General features: G+C 35.7%; 2 protein-coding genes across 2 annotated transcripts; both read right to left on the bottom strand.

Moving 5' to 3' along the window:
* Positions 1-975: 975 nt before the first annotated feature.
* LOC140771144 (P-loop NTPase domain-containing protein LPA1) lies at positions 976-6,799 on the bottom strand. The gene is made up of 8 exons (XM_073112563.1): positions 6,594-6,799; positions 6,307-6,495; positions 5,586-5,902; positions 4,465-4,546; positions 3,702-4,109; positions 2,741-3,481; positions 2,165-2,275; positions 976-1,546 (listed from the first exon to the last, which is right to left on the bottom strand). The coding sequence occupies exons 2-8, from the start codon at positions 6,481-6,483 to the stop codon at positions 1,205-1,207; spliced, it is 2,178 nt and encodes a 725-aa protein (XP_072968664.1). The 5' UTR covers positions 6,484-6,495; positions 6,594-6,799; the 3' UTR covers positions 976-1,204.
* Positions 6,800-10,792: 3,993 nt separating this feature from the next.
* On the bottom strand, positions 10,793-19,288 carry LOC140769669 (OVARIAN TUMOR DOMAIN-containing deubiquitinating enzyme 12-like). Its single transcript, XM_073110476.1, has 12 exons — positions 19,100-19,288; positions 17,510-17,785; positions 17,333-17,422; positions 17,069-17,238; positions 16,206-16,279; positions 15,422-15,476; positions 14,512-14,586; positions 14,324-14,397; positions 14,182-14,230; positions 13,193-13,277; positions 11,980-12,036; positions 10,793-11,302 (listed from the first exon to the last, which is right to left on the bottom strand). The coding sequence occupies exons 2-12, from the start codon at positions 17,619-17,621 to the stop codon at positions 11,241-11,243; spliced, it is 903 nt and encodes a 300-aa protein (XP_072966577.1). The 5' UTR covers positions 17,622-17,785; positions 19,100-19,288; the 3' UTR covers positions 10,793-11,240.
* Positions 19,289-22,116: the final 2,828 nt, after the last annotated feature.

A 22,116-nucleotide genomic window follows, 5' to 3' on the forward strand; every position in this document is an offset into this window, starting at 1 on the left:
CTCTGGAAGTGTATTTTTAAATTCTTTTTCTTTTTCTTTTAGCAACAATATGCATTCTTTTGCACTTAAATTCGTTGTGTCAATTGTCTGAATGTTTACACCATTATCACCATTTACATAGAAAAATTGTATGACTTGGTCGTAGAAGATGGATTTTTTGGATCCCTCTTCTCCCCGTCCCCTTGTTGCTCTCCTCGTAGTTTAAGGAGAGAGGTTTGTCCCTTACCCCAAGGAGGCTTCTCCGTCTTTCCTCCTCTCATTCAGTTTTTCTTCCCATCCAGCCATCCTTTCTTCTTTTCCTCCGGTAAACCCTGCCGTCTTCATCTCGCTCCTCTCCTGCTGCTTGAGTAACCTCGTCGAGGTATTGTTATTGCTATTCCATCGGCTCCCCTCCATGCTTGACAGGGATCCGATCCTATCCTCAAACCTCTTTACCGACCTTTCTTTTGTCGTGAATTTTTTATCTTGATAAGAAGATGAGAAGGGAGAAATTAGGATCATGTTGTGGGACGAAGAAGAAAGATAGATGGAGGAGACAAACTAGACTAGAGATGGCTTTCAAGGTCGGAATAAGATGATGTATATATCCAGAAGAAGAAAAAGAAAAGTTGTTACATTGTTTTCTTCTCAACTTTGAATCTCTTTTATAGTGACAGGTTCAATCTCAAAATGTACCATCCCCAGTCCCCTAGACTAATTCAACAATTTCTTTACAGATATTCTAAACATCTTCTATATATAGTCTAATAACAATACATTCTTCAAGGCCTACCCTTTTGTAAGGATAAAGGAATGGAAAGAGAACCACAAGACTACTGAAGCTTCACAAACCGCAACTTTAGAAGTACAATTTTATGCTTAGCAGCCAAGCTTCTCCAACCATAAACAACAGCCTAACAAAAAGAGGATATTCTCGGATAAGAAAATTATGCTCAGAATCCACCACACCCTTTTTTCTTTCTCAAGATGCTGGACTAGTCAAAAAGATTTTCTGGAGAAGGGACTAAACGATCAAAGAAAGAATACATACGCATAAGATGCACAATGCCATCTGAGTCACTTCAAAGTAGACAAAGAGAAACTAAAAAAAAAGATAGCTGTAACCCCAGGCTTTCAGAGCTTAGCTTGCAAAATCCTCAGTGATGTATGTACCTCTGAGGAGCTACCGGAAGACTGGAGAGACTGTACAAGGAGGCAGAGTCGACTAGAACTGGTAGCTCTGCGGCCGCTCCTGTAACCAGAGGGAGTCGCTCAAGGACCGTTTCTTTGCTTTAGCATCGTCACTGTTGGATATGAGGGAGAGAGCGCATGATGGATCGATGGCACACTCACTCATCTTCAGGAAGAGATCCAGGTTGTGTTGGTACTTTTCTGTCACATTATCATTTCCCCCAGTTAGCAACATCTCTTTGCCTGGTGAACTATTTCGACTGATCGGATCAGCATCGTCATCAGACCAGTAACCATTCTCTACACCATCTCGCATGGCCAAATCTTCATATTCCTCATCAGACTTTGTTGAGTCTTCATCAACAGAGCCTTCCATCTGCAAAAACATACCCAAAAGTTGGAAATAACTAAGTCAGTTACTTTTCTTCAACTAGGAGCGTTCAATCAGCATTCCAACGATATAAACACATGTTTTGTTATAGGGAGTACAACAGTAAGTAATTTTCTTTCTGTTCTCTTGAGCGTATTTCATGAAATCCTCTTTGGATCTTCTTATAATGTTTTCTATGACGTTTAATCGTAGTATGAGTAAAGGTTCATTTGAAGACTGAACTAGCAAACAAATATCACACCAGCCAAAGAAAAGGGTGTATTTAACCATAAAGATTCTGAAAAGAGAAATTAGAACAGTTGTTACAATGCTTTCCAATCTTCCTTATTTAGAGAAAAGTTATTGTCGTAATAATATAGGATCGATCTGCAGAATGAACAAGGAGGCCGTTATGCTTTTGTAACATCTAGCCAAGAGCATGATCAGTCATATATAAGATTTCTATTTCACTACACTACATTCAGAACCTAAGATGGGGCACAAAATCTTTTATGTGACAGTGGCCAAACGTAGAATATAGCAATATAAGAAATCAGAGATGGAAGCAAATTGTCTTCCTACAAAGTAACTTAGAAAAGGAGAAGTTCTCCTACACATTCTCACCTCCTCAAGGATATCCTTGCTGCCTACATCACTTAGATCGTCATCACTATCCACATCATGTGGGTCATCAGCTTCTTCTTCGCTGCCAGACACTGATAACTCCTCCTTGAGCTAAAATTTATAAATGACATACATTAAACAACAAAATTCTAAGGAGATTGCCAATTCAACAAAGATTACAAAAAGATTTGACAATAATCTAGATGAAAGACCTTGTATATCAGAATAAATTTATAAGAGGAGGAAGGTAAGCACTCTGCGAAGGTTGACAAGTAATATCTGATCTAAATGCAGAGAATTACAGAAATTTAGCAGATCTAAAAAAAGTGAACAGATTGCAAACAGCATACAATCAATGGTTCCCGATACTCCAAATCCTACAAACTAAATTATTCTGAAGCTACACTGGATGATATTAAACAATATGCTGAATGAGTAGTTGCATTCTGAAATCCTATCACAAAAATACACTCAAATCTAGAAAAGCTTTGACAATCTTATGCATAGCATCACTGGCAAGATGCAAGCTCCTTCAGAAAATCAGTGTCATACCAAAGCCAAAAGATTAAGGCTTACCTCTTTAGAAGGTCCATCTGACATCTTTGGAGAGCTACAACAGGAGGAATAATATTTACTACCAGTGTCAGTACCATCAGCTCTCGAGTCATCAACACTTCCAGTGTGACTAGTACCACCTGTGTCACTAGGCCAAGCACTTATTCCAAAATTACCAAATTGAAGATTGACTGGTTCAGCCTTTCCAATTAGTAAAGGACCATACATGGGATTGCCTAAGCATTTCTCGCTGCCATTTCCAGAGGTGGGCTTTCTATTACCATCAACAGACTCAACAGGCCAAGCCTTGGCAACAGACCCATCTATATTAAGGAGAGCCATCAAATGCCTCGAGGACCCTTTCCTCTGAATTAGCTGAAACATACCCTTAGAACTCAGAGAATTAGCAGCACACTGGTTCCTGTACTCCTCATTGATTACAACAACAGTATTTGTAGTTGGGTCATAGAGCTGTTCTCCAGTCTCTCGCCTACGAAGGCAGCTAAAAACTGTGGCATGGATAGCTGCCACGCTCCGGTCAACATTTGTGTTGTTTATTTTAGGCACCAGATGCTTGTCAGCGCGGTTGCAAAGATACTCCTGGATAGTTCTGATGTTGCGGATGTATTTAACATACTTATTTTTTGCTGGATCTAGTGTCATGTACTTTGCACGCACCGCGAATCGTTCTGTGTGTTTATCCTCATTTGTAATGTATATCATGAAAGGTATTATTGATGGATGTTTCTTCATTAGCCCCATCTAACAAATATGAAAAAGGAAATCAGTTTCTTTAAAAGAAGAGAAACTTTAAGATGAGAAGTATAGAAAGTTCATGCACAAATGGCCATTCAATGAGTTCATACCTAATCATAGTAAATTCAAGAATAGAAATTTTAGCTTACCAAATTTCAACAATTAAAAGAACACTTACAAGGAAATGAGAACTAGAAAAATTAAATACTCCTTCATGAATACCCACCACGAAATTGAGGCTTAAATGGACACCCTCAACAACTACAGATTCTTTTCGATCTTCCCATGCAGTAATCAACCTATCAAGACTGTCGATAACCATCTCACTTTGTGCTTTAAATCCCTCGACGGCCATTTGCTTTTTGCCAATCACCTCAGTTCTAGGAACTAGATCTGTGGACTTCTCATTTGAATCTCTGTCTATATCTTCTTTGATACTTGAATGTGAAATAACAGCAAGTTTCTTTGCTTTTCGTTTAGCCTTTGCTTGGGCAACTGCTACTGGATCTAGGTGTTCCCCTGCATGATATGTTGAAGCCCAAAGAAGGGGATTTTGTTTCTCATCTACAAAACTCCTCATCATGTGTCGTATTGAATCAGTAGAAACTACAGTCGTGACGCCCAATCTGCTTCCCTGTGAAAGTTGAATCAACCAAAACTTATGAAGGAATCGGACTAAGCAACAAAAAGTTGAATAGGTTTTTCTGGACCATAACATCAGGAGAAGTATTATGATTCAGAATGATAACCATGGGGCTTATAGACTAAATTGCAGACTGTATCAGCTTATCGAGAATCTAAAGGAGCCATTTACAAGCTACTAGACCATAAGTAGTACTACATCAGTACATCTACTTTAGTTCAACCAAAGTTCCAAAAGCAGCAATCACTAAATGGAAAAGCATGCTCAATGATAATCAATCACAAAGAAAAGCATAGAAATATATTTATGCTTAACACTGCATTGAAAAAAGCGAAAGCTCAAGTACCAGCAAAGCAGACAGAGTAGACTTGCCACATCCACTTGTACCACACAAAAGGATTGTCACTGATTCCTTTCTTTCTCGAATTCTAGAGCCAAAAGACAAAGAAAAAGGATAAGTTTTAAGATGAGAAAAAAGTAACCATGAGAATACTAGCAGCAAAATTAACAAGTCTTGACTCTTGACATACTAGCAGCAAATTAACAGCTGAAATGGAACCAGGCTAGTATCTAATGTAATCAAACTCACAAGAAAGGAGCAAATAAGTAATGTCAAAGTACAACAGGAGAAATAACCATGAGAATAAGAAGAAATAGTTCTAAAAGGCGGTGATAGTATTCCTACATAAACTAGACAAGTACATACACAAGTATCTGTATCCTGTTTACTCTAGTATATGAAACTTGAAACTTTAAAGGTATGTAAAATGAAAATAAAATGTGTAAATAAACAAACAAAAACAAGACATAGTAGTGTAAAATTGTAACTTGCCCTGAGATTATTTGAATACTTCTGTTAACTTGAACTACTGTTAACAAGAGTTATGAGAATACAACATATAGAACTAGAGCAGGACTGGAAAAATTAAGAGGTACTCAATTTGCCACTTAATTTTCATGTAATTCTTAAGATTAAATGAAAGCTCTGTAGAACAAGAGTAATCATGCTTCATGATCAAAAAGTTTGAAATCAGAAAATCGAGATGCAATAATTTCAGTATCAAAGGTATAAGAATAACAGGAGTAGAGGACATAGAAACACTTGTATCTAGATAAGTATGTTGCTTCTATTCTGAAGGTTGCATTGAATGGAATCAATGGATGCTTAAGGTAAAGAACAGAGCCCGAGAGATATCATGTCAGAAGACACCAAATACTGCAGGGCATCATAAATCCCGAAATAGAATGTACAAGGTGCGCATCATATAATTAGCCATTTGACCAAAAAAGAATTCAGGAACTTTTGTACTGCAAGATAAATCTCTTTGAGAAAACTAGACAAGAAAAGGGAATTCTACAACATTTATCCTGAACCTACAATTATATATATTATATGTATCACAAATAAAGAAGATCTCGATTATGTACCTACTTGAAAGATTAGAAGAAAAGGGAAAACGGTGTTACCTGCATGCCAGAAGCAAGTCAGCTCTTTGATTGGGACCCACATACTTATACAATGATAGAGCATCGCAAACAACATCTAAGAAACCCTCCCTTGTAATAACAACAGTAGTTTGTCTTTTGTACAGTTCAAATTGTACCGAAGTATTTGTCTCTATGTTCTCTTGATTCAAGTGCTCTACACGACCCAGGATACTAGTTTCTTCAGGTTCGTTTTCCTTTTCAGATGAAGTAGTCCATGGACGTGTTTTTGCCATATGAGCAGGCGATCCATTATCTGAGTATTCATTTCTCACCACTTCGAACACCCTTCTGCTGATCTGCACGAATAAAAAAGCCAACTTAAAACCCAAGTAAGTGATAGAAGACTTTTTAAGTAACCAAACGGTAAAGAATTAATTCAAGAAACAGACTTTACAAAATAGAAAGGACCACAACTATGAAAAAAGAACAATTAAAATTGCAAAATTCGTCAATTAATCCATCATATCAGGCCTCACCAGATGAGCAGTTTCCAAGGTGTAATAGGCAAGAATATGCCAATTTTGACGGAAAAAGGAAAGGCGACCAAAATTACGAGCATGCATGCATCCATTCCAAGAAGAAAACACCACCAAAAGGATAAGAAAAACCGAGATCGAAGCAGGACTCTAAGAAACACAACCTAACCAACACATCCGTATCAGATCTCATCAAAATCGAATCTTGTTTACCAAAACCGCACCTTAAAGGCATGACGCGCCTTGCATCCCATGAGCTGCAGCGCGCTCTGCAGCACCGGACGCGTGTACCGAAACGACGCGTTCTCCTCCTTCCCATTTCCTCCTCCTCCTCCTCCTCCTCTTTTCTCCTCTTCCTCGTCCACCACCACAATGTAGAGCAGCTTCGGCGCCTCCGCCATCTCCAAACTCCCCTACAAGAAAAACCCCAATAAATAACCTTCAAATCGTCGAAAATTCCAAGAAAAACAACAATGCGGGCGAAGTAGGACCCGATCGAGATCAGGGAAACCTCGTGGAAGAAGGGTCCAGATGATCAAGCTGAGATCGAGATCGTGCGAGTCGGTGGGCGGGGTTGGGTTGGGGTTAGAGTTAAGAGTTAGGGTTAGGGCTAGGGTTTTTGTAGGAGAGGGGGTTCGATCCGCCATGCCCAAACCTTCCACCGCGGCTTCCACGCATCGCTTGCCTGAGAGCTACACATGTCTTCTCTCCTCTCTCTCTCTCTCTCTCTCTCTCAACAAATAGCTCTGGTCTTTTTACCGGGTCCGTATACCGATCCGCTGCAAAACTTGTTCTATCATAGAATCTCACAGTACTCTTACACTCCGACACCTGTCTTCTAATCACAAAGATGATAACTATTACCAAATAAACGTAAAATTAAATTGCGGTGAAAATTATAATTTACATCTACACACGACGATACTCCTCCCATCGCATTAAATTTCACTTATATTTAAATTAATGACTTATACCTTTACTGACAGGTGGCGTAAGAGGAGATGGGTAGGACGAAAGTGATGCACACGTTTAGGATGGAATATTAAATAAAACTAGGGGACTCAGTAAAGGACGGATTAGTTTTTTTTTTTTTAAATTTTAAAAAAAGAGCGGAAGTCGCGGGTCTCCGCGAAATGGCATTTTCGTAATTTACTGTTAGATATACGGGGGAATGTTGACACGGTCAAGTGATGCGGTGTACCCGCGGGCGCTGTACAGTAGTTGTTCGAGCGGGGGTTGATTGGGTCCCGCAAATCATGTTGGATCCGTGGGCGCCACCATCCGTCCGATGGAAGTACACGATAAAAAAATATATGAATTAAGTTCTCTTATCAGGATAATTAAACTAACACTCGATTAACTATTGCTCTTTTCCTTTAACGAATAAAATGACTGTTTTACCCTTAACTTTTCTTTCTTATCCTTCTCCAAGATAATGGTAAAATAGTCTTTACAAGATTTAAAATTAAACACGTGACACTTGCGTATTAATATTTTAATGAATAATTAATAAAAGAGATATTTCTGATGTTTTTTTATAATTAAGGAGGCCAGTACGCTCTAAATTGACCTAAATAGGCTGACTCACACCTAGTTTACCTCTTTAATCAAGAGGTTAAAAATGTAAATTCGCATAAGACCCAACAAATTAAATCATGCGAATATAATTAAGTTTCGATAAGTAAGCATTCACTCAAAAGAAGTTTAGAATTTAAGTATATAATCTCGAAACATAACTAAAGGGCACTCTGGATTAAAGAAGAAGGATTAAAAAACTTAATCGCATTAATATATTTTTGAATAGACTACACGATGGATGGTCGTAACGTAACGAGAATCTATTCGTTCTTCACTTTTGAGCCTCGATATAAAGACGTGAACGGCACATTGAAAACTCTTGAATTGAAATTGGAAAAAGGTTGTGTTTAATTTTAATTTTAATTTTAAATTTTGGTAGACTGGTTCTATTTATGATTGAATAATTGTTGGAAAGGAAAAGTCTTCTTGTTGCTTTGGATCTTGTGGTATAAATTTTAAACTTGGACGAAACGACCAAGAACAAAGTAGGATTCCATGACTGATGCCAACTTACACGGTTTCAAATTTGCCAATAAGATGATGCTTTGAAAGAAACATTTATATACTAAGTCGTCGTTTACTGTAGGAGTACTCCTGGGATCAATTCTAGAATATGATGTTTCTCTTTGTTATTTTTAAAATTATTTTTTTGTTCACTTGTATTTTAAAATGAGAGCGTAATAATTTATTTTTGATATGATATAAAGTGAATAAAAAAATAATTTTTTTTATAAATTATTATAAATATTTTTTGATTTGATATAAAGTAGGTTGATGAGATGGATATTAAGGGTAAATTAATAATTGAGTTAGCGTGTGATATGAGATGTAATTTTGATCAATAATATTTGTATTCTAAAATAGTGTTGTAATGAAATTTAGCTGTTAGTATGGAATAAATAGTTGTATTCCATAATAAAAAAGAATTTATTCCTGAAGTGAACAGGTGTTTATATACTAACTACATCAGAATAAGGAGGTTTATTCGAGAAAAATGTTATTCTTATTCTACAAGTAAACATGTGGTATCCTCTCTTTTGTTTCTGTCGGTTATCGTTTAGACGCCTAGTTTTCAATATGCTCCGTCCACTCTACATTCTCGTTTTCTATTTTCCTAAGTCATAATATTCTATTTTTAATGGTTATATGTATTATATATTTATGCTAAAAATTATTTTACCCTATGTAATAATTTTGTTATTAAACCAATTCCTATAATTAATGAGACTCCTAAATTTTCGTCCAATTTAACATAGCACTATCAAAATTATTAAAATATTATTTTACATTTATTAGACAAACTAATTAGAGAGAATAATAATTTAGGTTTTCTGATAATTTTATTTTCTTTGCTATGTTTAATATAATGGGGTATTATAGTAATTTTCTATTCAATTGAATTGAGAATCTTTCGGTCCCACTTATTACTTATATCGTGGCGAAGTATAGGAACTGGTTTAACGAGCTTAGACATAAATAAAAAGAGATAAAGTAAATACCAAATATACCCCTCCTATGATATTTTTGACTTTATCCTAGGGTCCAAAGTCCAAACTCTATTATCTTTATGTACCTAAAAGATGGAGATTTTAATCTCTAAAACTCTAATCCTATGTCTATCATTTGACGTTCATATCTTAAGGAAAGAACAACAGGAAGAAGATGAAAGTAGAAGAATACTTGTCTCTTTCGTGTAGCTTATCCAGCATCATGATGGATGGATGGATGGATGGATGGATGGATTGATTGATAGAGATGTTGTCTACGATATGCAATGCGAATTTAAAGTAGTGATGGAGATGTACATAGAATTAGAGTGGTAGCTAGCTTCCCTTGATATCATTCAGGTCAATATCCACCGCCAATGGGATAGCTTCTTTTGTTGGACGTGCATGGTCTCCATCCATCCATCCATCGCATGCCCATTTGATATTATAAGATGTTCAAGCTTTTAGCGGAATGATAACAATAAGTTATTACCAAAACCATGCACATCCTCTAATTATAGTCCTCTTGTATTCTTTGCTCTCTGTTGGCAATGAGAAAATATGTCTACGAGGGTAATTAAGTCTTTTCATATCTTAGCTATTTCTTGACTAATGGTTATAAGTTGCAACTTAGCGTGGACCGCAATGCGAGAGTTAAATGCTTTTAAGTGTATTAAAATATTCTAAGATCTAAGTAATTAAGTCTTTTTTTATATCTCGGTTAACGGTTGACTTGTGATTGCAACTTGTGTAACTAAGTGTAAAATACGTTAGGGTAAGCTGAGATTGGATCAAACCAAAAGTTTTATTATTCTTATAGCTATGGAGTTTGAATGGTCTTCCCTTGGAAATGCTTCGAATGGTTCAACAAAGATCTGGAAGGAATGGAGAATTGTAGTTTTGGTCTTAAAAGGGTGGAAAGTTGCTTTCAGTTCCTTTTCAGCTGATAGATCTGCATATGATCTCGCCAATCCAGAGTTAGGAGGGCTGTAAACTTTTGAATCCGATGTTTAATTTTTGAGATGTATTTTATTAAAGTGAAACCATCGATTATTCACGTTGACTTAATTTCAAGGATTTAATCTAGATTAGTTCATAATGAAATGGTAAATAGATACATTTTCGTTAGTATGGTAGATGACTTGTGGAGCTGATGTAGAGTTTCTTCTACTAAACAAAATTTTAAACTTCAAATTTTTATTTTTATTTTATTTTATTAAAATTTATGCGCTGTTTGCTAAGGCTTCATTTGTTTCGTGTAAACCCTCATAATCTACAAATTAAGTCCTTTTTAGTTATAAATAGCAACCAGATATCATTCTATTTATTAAAATATGCAGAAGAATAGTCCACGTGAATGTTTAAGTCAACGTGCACGTTTTTCTATCTCGGATGAATAGGTGTATACATCATCACGTCCATTTCTTTGATTCACATTTAAGGTACATCAATCAAAATGTACTTAAATATTTCACTTTGTAATACGCCAAACAAAACCATTGAATAGTACCAGAAAGAGAGAGAACTTAGATCATCACCGAACTAATACTCTAAATTAAACGTCATCGATATATTCCTTCAAATCAATCACATTATTGAGGTTGAACTAAATCATTAAACCACCAATCAATTTTCTCCATAATAATAATTTAAATTTAAAACTGATTGCATAACCTCCTTGATAGTAGGGAAGAATACCTACCAAATCGTTCATTACATTCACAAGGAAGAATAGGTGGTGAAATTGCACTCTCCCGAGTTTTCTTCTCAATGTATGATAATACCACTAGTTTGATTCAATAACATTACAAAATTGGAAGACTTAAAAACATTTGTGAAGATGAATTATGGAAGTAGAGCCGCAGTAGCTAATAACTGCCATCTTCATGGAATTGCTTATATGAAGAAGGCAAAGAAACGCCAAGTAAAAATTTGTAGTCTGGGCACGAACGAGCTTTATACATATATATATATGAACGTAACTTTATACGAATCGAATATGGATAAAAAGGACTTTGCATGGAATCTGAGGATCTGGAAGATGAGCCGAACAAAGCAAATCCTTTCATGCTTGGGCCCACTATGCTACTACTTTAATGCTTGTTTCCAAAGTGCCACCACTTTTTCTTCCTCTTTGTTTGTGAGGTTGGTAGATCTGCACCAACCGTAGAAAACAAGCAGGTGAGTAGAATGTTGATGCCGCAAAATTAAATTCGTTTGACAATTTATGAACTAATCATTTTCATCCAGACAACTAGAAACTATTCATATAAGTCTTATGAGAGACACAGAGATTTTATATTCATATAGAACTTAAACCTCTAGGAGTTTCACATTGAAGGTATAATTTGAGTTGCATGACTTGCTTAAAAGACGGCCCATTTGGCAACAGGGATAAAGAGGTGTATAATATACTTTGTAATATTTTATAATATGTATATAATGAAAATATTTTGATATAGGATGCCGCCCATTGATGATGTTATTTATAATGAATTCAGTCAATTTTTCTTGGGCAGAAATTTCTAAAATAACTAGACAATATAATAGTTGTAAAATAAAATTACAAATATCTATTATATTAAATCAAGGAAAAAATAATAAGATCAATTTGATTATTTTAATCCCTTATCACATTTATCACAACCAAACACCATTCTTATCCCTTATTTCCCAAATACATTGTTACATTTATTCTGTTTTTTTCAACCAAAGACCAAAAAAAAGATATGAATGAGATAGCATCATCCCTTATCCTGTGATAAGTTTAGGTTTTATCCCTATCCTAATTTTCTTATCTCGCAACCAAAAAATTGAGTATTAGCTACTCACCATCTTCAGGATAAATTGAATTATAGTGTACCTCAGCCCAAAAGCTTAAGAATATAACTGCAAAAGAGAAAATCTTATGTCATTGCGGGCCTAAATAAGTAAATGGTCAAAAAAAAGTAATTGAAACGACAGATTAGTGTACTTGCAAAAGTATGCATTCAGAAGACAGAAGTCGGTAAATTACAGAATAACCCATTAAATAGTGATCCAACCCATAATGGCCTCAACAAATACATATGATGGCATGAAAAGGTTATACTCGATTACCCATCCGATTCACTGATCAAATAAATTTAACTAGAATTTTTGTGTGAAAATGCTAGCATGCTATTGAAAATGGAAACATATAAGTTTACAGAAAACTGAATAACAGGTAGGTAAACTGCCGAGTGAGTAATGAGACATCTGTGTTCCGATAAATTATTTTGTGGAGATGAGTATCTTTTTGCAGTATCTGGAACACGTATGTTCTACCTCCAAGTGAGACCGGGAAACTTATGGGACTTAGAGACAATGTGCAGTAATGTGTAACTCATCATCATGCTTGTTGACACAATCGATCGCTCTGCATATATTCATATCCATGTTGTAGAGATATGCACCCACTTACATAACTCTGCAAACTCTTGTAAAGGAAACATCTTCAATCGCTTAATATATATTTCCAAAAACTGACATGATGGACATGCATATGTGTGTTATCCTGGAATGCTAACATGCATGTCAAAAGAACTTACATTTTCGCACAACAAAGTACAATCTATCTTACATTCATATTCATCATGCTATTAGGCATATCAGATTCCAACAAAAGTACTGTAATATACAGCTTATTATCACAGAGGGAAAACACATTTTATCCTTGATCCAAAATTCAAACTGACTTTTTCAACTTTCATCTATGATATTTAATCACTCGGGTTCTAACTTGTACGCAATTGCTTGGCGGATACTACTTTTTAAGGAAAGTCACAGAAGTGCTCCTTATAGTTCACATTAACTAGTTGGGAAATTGGACTTTTGTGAAAATCGATGTCTTCGACTTAATTCATTCCAATTTCTTCTCATTTCTAAAATTTAAGGACTATGTATTGCAAATGGTTCAAAATCATATCGGGCTAAGTGCCACAAATAGAAATTCAGGCAGGAATGGGGTTAAAAGGTATTTTTTGCTATCATAATGTACAGATGAAATCAACAATCTGAAACATACCTCGCTTAGACTTCTGAATCTTGGGCACAATCTCAATGTAACTAGTATCCTTGAAAGACGTTATAACAAAAATTTTGACTCCATACTGCAGAAGATAATCAAGAAGAGCAATCCATAAATTTAAGGGTATCTTTAATCATTTGCATGTTAATTACCGGAAGAAAAATCAAATGTATTTCTTGAAAAGAGTGAAGTTATATTTATGTGAAAACTTTGGCAGATAAAGAAATGTACAAGATAAACTAATCATCCAATATGCAGCCTCAAATATGACTTCTAGATCGAAGAAAACATCATATAGTATTTCACTAAACTAGCTTGTTCTGTTTGTTTGGTAATGTCCTAAGCTAATGGCATGTCACTGCAGAGAGCCACATCAAGGCAGTGTACAGACTGTTGACTCGAGTATTGGATTACAACAGAGATGGGCCTCTAATATGCGAACTAAACATGAAAAAGCCTAAAGGAATATTAAGATGTAAAATTTTAGGGCATAACATGAACTAACAAGCAGCTATATTTACCAGTTTTTCCATAAGATGGAGCTTAATTAGTTCCAGATCACCAATGAGAAAAAAAAGGCTTAATGGTACAGCTACTTAGAAATTCTCAGGATTGGTCACAAGTGTCCCACTACCCAAACACCCCCATAAACTCCATAGCAAATGAGGTTCCGCACTGAGAGAAATATCATTACTGGAATTACTGGCTAGAAACCCAGATGAGGAGGTTCTCCAAAATGAAGCCATTGATCTGTTACAGCCCCAAAATTACAGCTGCTATATAATCCTTAATTGCAGATTAACACTAGCCAAGTCACCAACATCAGTGCAGAGTTACAATATAGAGAATGTACTGTAATATAAGTAGTACTAATTTAACTAAATACCACCAAAAGACAACTTCAGTGTTGGTGTAAAATGTAGACAATAAGCTTGCTCACAGATCCAAATGGAAGTGTGGCAAGTAAGACAGAAGGGAAAGCATACCGAGTCTGCAGCTGCCTGTAAGGTCACATGATCACCCCATTCCCCACTTCTGTTTAACATGTAATGTTGAATTAGAAATAAATGTGCTTCTAAAGAGCATAATTAAATAAGAAATAATCATTTTATGAGAAATAGATCATACCTTTTGAGCTTTTCCAAATATTCACTATATGCCATGGGTACATACCCCTCATAATTCTCGGGATGAGATTCAAGCTGGGGAAAATGGACATGGTAGGATGCATGAGAAAACAACAGATCAACCATAATAAGAGACCTCGAGTAGCAAACTATATATTTTTAAAAAAATTGATAGCTCAAAATACTGACCTGATTAATAATTTGCTGTCTCACAAATTTGTGGTGATCTGGGCTCCGGTAAAATTGATCAGATAATGCTCGGAACTGGAGAGTTGAGAATATCAGAAGTCATGTTAACACATAGAAAATCAAAGAGTTTCAGAAAACTAATTTCAGCACTTGCATGGATGGAAAACTCTTTTGGTTATAGGGCTGAATGAGTTGAATCCAAACTTATTCTGAGGTATGAAAAGAGACAAATGCATTCCAACAGACGGATGACAGCTTGATAATTGATATCAACCAATGAATGTAGATAGTGCTTAGAAAGTCAGGTTTCTCTTATAAAATAATACCAGAAATAAAGGAAAGCAGCTAGAACTTGTTTGCTTGAGTTTGAAACCAGCTGACTCTAAAGTAAGTGTTTAAATGACTCTGAATCATGCTTGGCAGCTTAGAAAAGAATAGAGAAGGCAAAAGAAAATATGAGTACAGCTATCTGGCTTCAAAATAAAATAAAAAAGATATGTTTCAAAAATTGTAGTTATGTCAAAACACAAGCAAGCCAGCTTCATTCTCTCCTTTAATCTGAAAAGAAGATTAATTTCATTTCAGTCTAGCTCATGAAATCAACTTTGTACCAACTTGTAGTTTATTTCATTGTGACATAGATGCAGAAAGAGAGAAAAGAAAACAAATTATAAGTACATGAAAATAAATTATAAATACATGTAATAACATGTAAACCTGTAATAAACTAATAATGATTCTACCTTGATCTTAGAATTTTCCTTAGTCACAACAATGTTAATTGCAGCATAATACATGCACTAATGGCATTTTCCCTTACCTTTTTACATTTTAATTTAATAGAATTCTATGGTATATACATGGTACACAATTCTTACAAAGACAAGGAAAACTGGACAACCATACTAACCTGACAGTTACCATCTCCCAGGACCTTACGCTCAATTAAATCATATAAACGCAACCTACAAAACCAAGCAAATAACACTCAGACTCTAGAATAAATAAAAAGATATAGAGGCATCACATGAGAAAGACCAAGACCATAAAAATATCCTTGATCCTTCCAGCCATATTAGGAATAAATCTTAACCAGCCAATTTTAAGTGTAGGTAAAACTGCTTGCTGCATATTAATAGAAAGTAGATTTCATAATATTTCAGTCAATACAGAAATTACTTGGAAATAATCATATCGTCGTAGAAGCCAATTAATAAAACACTCATCCCAGAATTTCTATTAAGGAAAAGGAAAAGCACATAAATGTGATTTTTTCTTGTGTCAGCACAATCACAAAAGTAGGATCAGTGAAATTGGTATCTTGTAGATACCAACCTAATATCAACATAAATAGCTTATTTAAATTTATTTTAAGACCAGATAGAAGGCAATATTTTTTTAATGATGGTAAGGTTGGAACCTGTCATCACCGGACCATCTAGTAAAATTTGAGAAAAAGGAACCCAATAAGCCTTTAATTCTCTTAAAATACAATTTAACGTCTAAGCACTCTTACAATGACTTGAAAAACAACACGTTCTAATTGGTATACAACATTTTTTTATCTGTTTGATCATACCTTCTCATTTGACCTCAATAATCTCCTTACTGTCAAACAAAGTGTGGCCCTCTTAAAATTATTGAAAGATTCATCTCATAATAATAGTTCAAACATGAACAGCTAGACATGTTACCTGTATATCAGCCTTTCATGATCTGAAGTGGCTTCATCAACAGTAGGAATTTCTCCATTTATTCTAGGAACATGCTACAAAAATTTTAAGAGTTACACGTCTCAGATAGGCCCCACAAATTTAATCGAAAACTTTCACCAGAATTTAATCGAAAATGTGGGAGCTAATTATGAAGGTAACATGGCATATACAAGGAAAGATTGAAGGAATAGGATCACAGAATAGTCACATAAATCAATAAATAAATGACCAGAAATTGCAAGCAAACTATATTTTTAAGCTCCATAAAATATCCATGTGCAAAGATAATGCAATACTGCAAGCAAACTATATTTTTAACCCTGTTTGAGGAAACGTATGGGTATGTAATAGGTAAAACAGGACATGCTAATAGTCAGGACAAAAGTGTTATCGCGAGAAATTTGGTTATAGATCACTTAGCCAGCCATACTTTTGCATTGTGACAACTTTTCTGCTAGGTCATGAATAACTTTGGGTATGTTCTGGAATCTACAATGGCAAAGGTTTGACATATCTCCTAAAGTTCAAAGGTTAATCCTTGTTTAGCTGGAAAAACAGTTTACCTAGAAAAAGAAAAGCCAAAAAAGGTGCTCTAGTTGGTTGTTCTCTTATTCCGAGGTTGTTGAAGTACAATTTAAGATAAATTACAAAACTAGCACTACAAAATACAAAAATAAGTAAAACATCATCTATAGTTTGATATCTTAGTTGTTTGGTAGCTAGCCAACAAATTTGCTTAACGTGCTTTTATCTACATAAAGTCAGCGGTGATAAGGTGTCTTGCTCATGTACGCATTATCTGGCTGACAGTGCCTAGGACTTGAACCAATTGGTAAACTTACATGAATCCGGACCATATTATTAAACCTCTGGCTGACTTCGCCATCTATTTCTGAAAAATCATCTGCAAGCTCTAGTGACCATGCATCCCCTTCAAATGAATTTCCCACAGGACTTGAACATGAACTGGAGTGTTCCATATCATCTGCCTCATCCTGACCACCCTCGTTTCCTACATGAGAAGGGTCCATCTTAGGAAGAAATGGAAATGAACAGGTTTAGAGGACAGAAGCGAATACTTATGCAAATTCTGGAAATTAGAGTACCATAATTGTAGTTCATCGTAGAAGCAGTGAACCAATCATGTCTGACAGATTCATGCAATTGTTGATCTGCATATGAAGACAGAGGTACTTCTGCAAAAGCAAATCGTCAAAATTCTATTTTAAGAGCATGCACAATGATCGCATCATTCTGCATTGGAGAAGAATTCAAAAAATTACCATCTCTAGCATAAGCATTACAATAGAAGTCGACATCATTTTGAGTATTATGTCCATAATAACCAGAATTTGAATATGGATCATGAAGAAAGTCAAAACTCCAGTTGGACATCCTGATCTTGCTTGTGCATAAGCATAAGCTGGAATTACTTTCTTCAGGAGAATGCAGTCACATCAAATAGAGTTCTTGACATGAACTCTGATGGAAATAAATTAATCCAATGTCAAGATCTTGCGGTCACCTTCAGGTATGACTGTATATTTCCCGAGTCAATCCTGAAAATTGATGAAATTTAGCTTCAAAGTACCATTTTATGATATATTTCAGTACTCTTGCACCACTATCTAAATGGATAGTAGTTAAATCACATAAATTGACTAAGACAGAGTAGAAATTAAATAAACAGATCACTCAAAACCTTATGGTTTAGGGAATCTTCTCCAGGATCACTAGAATATGACATCTTAACAGGGTGACATTCTCCGATGAACCACCAACACATTCTATAAGAGAAAGTAGGCGTAAGATATTTCAACTTTGGAACAGCGATTAAGCATCTCTAGCTTCTTAAAATGCATACCATTTGAAAAGCAAAGCTCATCAAGCATATTAACAGAATACGTTCCTGCCAAAATCTCCATACTTCTGAGAAACTTAGCTTTGTGAATTCTTACGGGTACTTGACATTATGAAAAGAAGAGCGTGATTTTTCTTCAAGTCCTTAAAACTCTGGCTTATTCTGGTTTGTCCATGTTAACCAACCATTTACCAGCTTCTACTTTAGATTCCAATTCAAGCACCCCCCCAGCAAATGTTTATCTTGAGAGACGCACTGAGTTTTCTTTTTCATATCTTTCACATCTCCAGAAAGGTATCCAGAAACCTTGGCAAATACCAATAGAGGATATTCAATATATCGAGCTTAGCAAACATAGAAGCCCTTGAAAGACCCGAAGACCACCAAATGCAGGCAGGCAGACTAGCAGGAAGAGGAACCAACAAACACAGACAAGAAGGACCCTAATGAAGAGGAGAATGGGAAAAGGAAGAACAGATGGAAAGGATTAGCAATAATATGTCCTTTCTTCCTGATGAATTACAAGACATCCTGCTCTAACAAACAACACTCAATTATGAGACAAATACTGTCATTCTGGCTTTATTTGAAGGAACAGAGAAAATTATTTATTGTGTTAATAGTCAAACTGATGAAAGAAGCAGCTTTTTACCACGACCGCAGAAATATCATCTTGCTGACGCCTCTAAGAAAGACATATGCAGATTAAAGTGTAGGCAATCTCAGATCTACTCGAAAGCTTCAAAAGTCTAACAACCATCGGGGTTTCCGATAAATATCAAACGAGTCAAACTTTAATCAGATCGAACAAGAACAAAATGGATAATATCTAACCTCCATCAATTTCCTATACTCTTTCCTGAATTCACTACAACTTCCATCTCTTCTTCATGTGTAATAAAGGATAAAGAATTACAAAACTAGATCATCTAACCACCTCCAATCAACATCACAAGGATATAGATCTTTTATCAAGAACGATGCAGAAATCAAACGAATCCTTCGGACTTACTTCCAATCGAAGCAAATCCACCTCAAACGCGATCAAATCAAATCCTTCGCATATATACATATATGTATCGATCGATCAGAGAAAGAGAAAGAGATTATAGCGCGGCTTCGAGACGCCACGCGAGAATTAAGCGAACTCGGGAGCAAGAAATAACCGCGAGAAAGGAGAGGAGAGAGGAGAGAGACGAGAGACGAGAGACGAGAGATTTAAGGGAACCTCCCTGACGTCACGGTGCATTAAGTGGGGGAGATTTCCAAGTGGCCCCTTAGCTGGCTGCTCACCAACGGCGATTCCCCACCGTCGATGAGCTCAAAGTACACGTGTACGGTCTAGATCCTCCAGAAGGTCCCCGGCGGCTACGGGCCACGGCTGTCATAGGTGGGCCCCACGTTCCGTACAAAGGCGGGCCCCAGGACATAACGATAGAGACCGTTAGATCTCCGGTGGACGGTCGATTTCGGGATAAGTCGAGTTAATTGCATTTATTTCTAAACGCGTGGCTGGAATTGGAGTGGTTGATACGCATTGAATGGAGTAAAGATTTGACTCCGACGTGAATCGGGCCGATTGAAAACTTTCTCATTTAACACCCTACCTAATATGTTTATTCGCAACTTTTTTCCCCCATTTTACAATTCGATCCTTGCTTTGGCAAATTACAGTTTAGCTCGATTTTCAAGGATCAAAGCAAGAATAGTGAAAAACTACGGTGTAAATTGAAGAGAGGGAAAAAAAAACCCTCCCTAATTATTTAATTTATACTTAGCTAGGTTTAGGTGATTTGGTCTAAGTAATTAATCCCAAGGCATGGGTCTAAGTGGGTCAGATATCATAATCTCGATGACTTGGATCCAGCACAAAGGGATCGTTTTAGTCAACGTTTTGATTAGCTAACATCAATCATTCTGCACTCCTTTGCAAGATACGTACAAGAGTTTCCAAATCATACCATGACTTCCCCCCTCTGCAAAGAATCTCCCCATAAGATTATAATTCCAATAATAATCTTAATAATAATAATTATTATTATTATAATAAAGATGGGTGGTATGAAGCTCTAAAAGCTCGATAGATAGCGTGCAAGTTGTGAATTAACCTCAAGTTGTATCGAATTTGCCTACTACTTATATTTCGCATGTTATATATTAATTAAAAGAAACATAGCCTGTAATGGCTGCAATGAGCCTTATATAGAATGGGTGGATGGTATGTATGGGAAATAAAAAAGGTTATCAATTGGAGGTACGAAAGAGTGACACGAAAATGCAGTGGTTAAGAAAATTACAACCTCTTAAATGATTTGAATTGATTGGGTTACAAGTGTATTATGAAGTTAGCAAAATGTTGTGATTGAATACTAAACCAAGTGATAGAAATTTTATACTTTATTACTTAAAATAATATTAGGCATGTTTTCTCTTCTTTTTTTTAATAATATTTTCATCGAGATGATTAGAGATGTCGGCTTTTCTAACCAAAGTTAGTATGTGTGAGAGAAATATATTTTTTTCGTTTATGAAATTATGATGAATATACTCTGATTAATATTAATTAGATTGATAGGATAGATATCAAGAATAAAATAGTAATTGAATTAGTGTGTAGTATAAAAGATAATTCTGATGAATAGTATTTTGTATTATAAAATATAACTATTATGATATTTAGCTGTTATTCTAAGTTAACTGTGGCAACTCCTCGGAGTTCGGCTATTTAAGATCAAGCTTGTATGGAATGGATGAGAGAGAGAGAGAGAGAGAGAATTGGCTTTCTTAACTACAAGCAGGTGTAGGAAAGGAAACTGTGGCAAGAAGAAAAGAGTCTTTATGCATGAAGAGTAGGAAGAGATTTGCAACCTTTGGAATATAGAGAACTCCACCGGTGTGTGCACTTTCGGTTCCTTTGTCCACATGGAATCTCATAATGTACATTGATTTTTTTGATAGACTCTTTCATTTTTTCTGCACCTCCCTCTGGAAACATACATGTAAAGGGGAGAGAGAGAGAGAGAGAGATAAAGGCTCTTCTAGGTATATGCATTAGAGGGAAAGGGGAAAGAGATAAAAAGAAAAGAAGTAATGATCCAAGTTGGAAGTTGTAGACTTTGTGTTCTGCCATGCCACATGCAAGCCTTGTGGTGCTGCATTCATGGATGATTGCCTCAAGTTTCCTTTTTGATGATTCCTAAGTATTTAGTCAAAGTTGAGGAGATGGGCTTTTTTTTTTTTCTTTGACTAATCCTTTAGAACTCAGAAGAGACTATTTCCTTAGTCTTAGTGATTTCAAATACTATTCAAGTCCTGACATATATATATATATATATATATACACACACACATATATTTATGCACTTTGTAGGCTTGCTTTTGTTATCTATTTTTTTTTAAGGTATAGTGGACAGCATATCATGTTATATATTAATGGTATGTTAACTAATAAATATTAGCATCAAATTAGCATGTTAGCATCAAATAGGATTCTAAAAAGTTTAGCTGTTATTTCTCCCCTTAATCACTGTTGCAGGCCATTTCTGTCCCCCAATATCTTTGTCATACTTCTCCCCTTGCATTCCTGAAAGGATAGGACTGAGACAAGTTGAAACAAGTTGAAAACTACCAGACATCTGTATCAAGTTTCCATCATCCACTGATGAATAGATCATGCCAAAGTTACTTCCTTTTACACATTCTTGAAAGACTTTTGCTCTCACAAATTGTTTAAAACTTCCAAATTTATGTTCATCAGCAAGTTTCCATCAGCCCACTAATCATGCCAAACTCTCCTTTGTCACATATTGAAAAGAAAAGGTTCTGCTCTCACAAGTTGTTGAAAATTTTCAAATAAATATACACCAAGTTCCAATCATCCCAAAGTTGCCAAGAACTTCCAAATTATCCTTTCATGTCCATCTTCTCAAGATAAGCTCATAGTCATACATCACCAAGATGCCAAAGGGCAACTCTCAAGTCATATACTTTGAGCTACACAAGTTGCAAGAAGCATAGACACCTTGCAAA

This window comes from Typha angustifolia, chromosome 11 (assembly GCF_048772165.1).
Source record: "Typha angustifolia cultivar Huaian chromosome 11, ASM4877216v1, whole genome shotgun sequence".
Classification (NCBI taxonomy): Eukaryota; Viridiplantae; Streptophyta; class Magnoliopsida; order Poales; family Typhaceae; genus Typha; species Typha angustifolia.

Excerpts from the sequence above, each read along its gene's own strand:
- LOC140771144 (XM_073112563.1), bottom strand. The coding sequence starts at position 6,483 with ATGGCGGAGGCGCCGAAGCTGCTCTACATTGTGGTGGTGGACGAGGAA. Across the intron at positions 4,547-5,585 it reads GACTTGCTTCTGGCATGCAG|AATTCGAGAAAGAAAGGAAT; the intron begins GTAACACCGTTT and ends TTTTGGCTCTAG. Across the intron at positions 4,110-4,464 it reads CTACTCTGTCTGCTTTGCTG|GGAAGCAGATTGGGCGTCAC; the intron begins GTACTTGAGCTT and ends CAACTTTCACAG.
- LOC140769669 (XM_073110476.1), bottom strand. The coding sequence starts at position 17,621 with ATGTCCAACTGGAGTTTTGACTTTCTTCATGATCCATATTCAAATTCT. Across the intron at positions 15,477-16,205 it reads CATGAAAGGCTGATATACAG|GTTGCGTTTATATGATTTAA; the intron begins GTAACATGTCTA and ends TTGGTTTTGTAG. Across the intron at positions 12,037-13,192 it reads GATTCAGAAGTCTAAGCGAG|TTATATTCTTAAGCTTTTGG; the intron begins GTATGTTTCAGA and ends TCTCTTTTGCAG.